Source organism: Dromiciops gliroides, chromosome 3 (assembly GCF_019393635.1).
Source record: "Dromiciops gliroides isolate mDroGli1 chromosome 3, mDroGli1.pri, whole genome shotgun sequence".
Taxonomy (NCBI): Eukaryota; Metazoa; Chordata; class Mammalia; order Microbiotheria; family Microbiotheriidae; genus Dromiciops; species Dromiciops gliroides.
The window spans coordinates 351418929-351421287 of record NC_057863.1 but is presented as its reverse complement, the minus strand read 5'-3'; the positions used below and the strand labels follow the sequence as shown (position 1 = coordinate 351421287).

Below are 2359 nucleotides of genomic sequence, written 5' to 3'. Positions count from 1 at the left end.
AGGGAGTTGGACTAGATGGCTTCAGTTGCCCCTTCCAAATATGACTTTCTGTGTTTCTCTAATATGATCTTGATTGGGCTGGGTTGTTTCTAGATTCAAGACATGCTAGATTTTTTGTACTACTTGTGACACAGTTTGGCAAGCCACAGTATTATATGGCAGACAAATATTCCCTGGCGGTAAGAATGATAAGTATGGAGAGGGAGAGAGGTGAGAGTTTGTTGCAGTGATAATGAAAGATATTTTGCTGCTAAGTGTGGGACATTGAAAAAGAAGTCAATGGGGGCAGCTAGGTGGTGCAATGAATAAAGCACTGGCTCTGGATTCAGGAGGGTCTGAGTTCAAATCTGGCCTCAGACACTCGACACTTACTAGCCGTGTGACCCTGGGCAAGTCACTTAACCCCCAATGCCCTGCAAAAAGAAAAGAAAAGAAAAGAAAAAGAAGTCAACTAGAAGTTGCCTCTGATTTTGTAGCTCTTGGAAGTGTGTGGTCCCCTTCATCCTTGCACCCCTGCACAGTAGAAAACATACTCTATTTGATCATAGAGTCTTAACATTGTTAGTCTATCAAATATGATAAACAAGATTAGATTCATTTTGCTTTCCTTAACCAACTCTATATATATACACATGCATACATATACATATGTGTATCCATATGTATACATGGATGTGTATGTATATATAAACATATATATGTCTATAAAGATATCACCATTCTTCATCCAACACCAATAATCTTCCTATGTAGGGACTTTGTTAATTTTGGGATCTGTGAAGTTCAAATGCTTTGTTCTATGTGGTGTGAATCCTTTGTGAATAACGTTTCTTTCTTTTCCTTTAAAAAAGGGGTCCACTGCCTGAATGGAAAAGGAGAATCAGAGCTTTGTGACTACATTCATCCTCATGGGGATTCCCCATACACCAGAACTAGACACTGTCCTATTTGGAATTTTCTTAGTGATCTATGTACTCACTCTTGTGGGGAACCTCCTCATCTTGCTGGTGATCAAGGTAGACTCCCACCTCCGCACTCCCATGTACTATTTCCTGGCCAACCTCTCCTTCATTGACATGTGGTTCTCCACTGTCACTGTGCCCAAGATACTCATGGGTCTCCTCTCCCCAGATGGTGGGGCCATCTCATTTCACAGTTGCCTGGCCCAGCTCTACTTCTTCCATGTTCTGGGGAGCACAGAGTGTTTCCTCTACACAGTCATGTCCTATGACCGCTACCTGGCTATCACTCACCCTTTGCACTATGCCACTATGATGAGTGGGAAAATTTGTGTGCTTTTAACTGGAAGTACATGGCTCAGTGGTTCAGTGCACTCTGCTGTCCAGACTATCTTGACCTTCCGCCTGCCCTATTGCGGCCCCAACCAGATCCAACATTATTTCTGTGATGCACCCCCCATTCTCAAATTAGCCTGTGCGGATACCTCAGCCAATGAGATGGTGATCTTTGTCAACATTGGGGTAGTGGCCTCTGGTTGTTTTTTCCTGATTTTCCTTTCCTATATGTCCATTATCCATGCCATCCTAAAGATCCACACATCAGAGGGCAGACAAAAAGCATTCCAGACCTGTGCTTCCCACTGCATTGTGGTCCTCTGTTTCTTTGGACCATGTGTCTTTATATACCTAAGACCAGGCTCCAAAGATGCTGTGGATGGAATTGTGGCAGTTTTCTACACTGTGCTCACACCCATGCTGAATCCTCTGGTATACACACTGAGGAACAAAGAGGTGAAGATAGCTCTGCTCAAGCTACAGAAGAGAGGAGTATTTGCTCAGAGAAAATAGATTATGGGGAAACAAGCATGCCTATATATTTTTTTTCATTCATAATTACATCCACCCATCAATTTGAGCCTTATATTTTTAAATATTGTACAAATTTTAAAAGAAAATTAAAAAGAAAAAATATATTGTACAAATTACAAAGGTAATTGTCAGAGATCTTTAGTTTGTGAACTGAAAGCAACGGTATACATCTAGGAAGCCAATGCATCTTATGGACTTTTTCTTAAAATTGATTTTTTTTTCTTTTACTTTTTTTTAAGAGGCAGAATATCCACTGATAGTACATAGGCTGCCAATATTCTAAGAGTACTTACACAGCAGCTAGCAGACAAATTTCTGTATTCCAAATGTGTTTGACTGTTCACAATCTCCTGTCTTTCTAATTTACTACTTCACTGCTCCTGAACTAGCCCTTCATCATTGCTATAGCCTATCAACTCTTAATCTCTCCCCATTCTCATTATCATCCCCTTCTTTGTAGTCTTGAACCATTATTTAACCCTGTTAAATATGGTACTATTTTCAATACTTGAATCTGATCCCTTGCTTCC

At 40.6% G+C, this 2359-nt stretch overlaps 1 protein-coding gene across 1 annotated transcript; it reads left to right on the top strand.

The window, feature by feature from the left end:
• Positions 1-866: 866 nt before the first annotated feature.
• On the top strand, positions 867-1808 carry LOC122751107 (olfactory receptor 10G9-like). The gene has a single exon (XM_043998046.1). It carries the CDS (start codon positions 867-869, stop codon positions 1806-1808), a length of 942 nt encoding a protein of 313 aa, XP_043853981.1.
• The last annotated feature ends 551 nt before the right edge of the window (positions 1809-2359 follow it).

Excerpts from the sequence above, each read along its gene's own strand:
- LOC122751107 (XM_043998046.1), top strand. The coding sequence starts at position 867 with ATGGAAAAGGAGAATCAGAGCTTTGTGACTACATTCATCCTCATGGGG.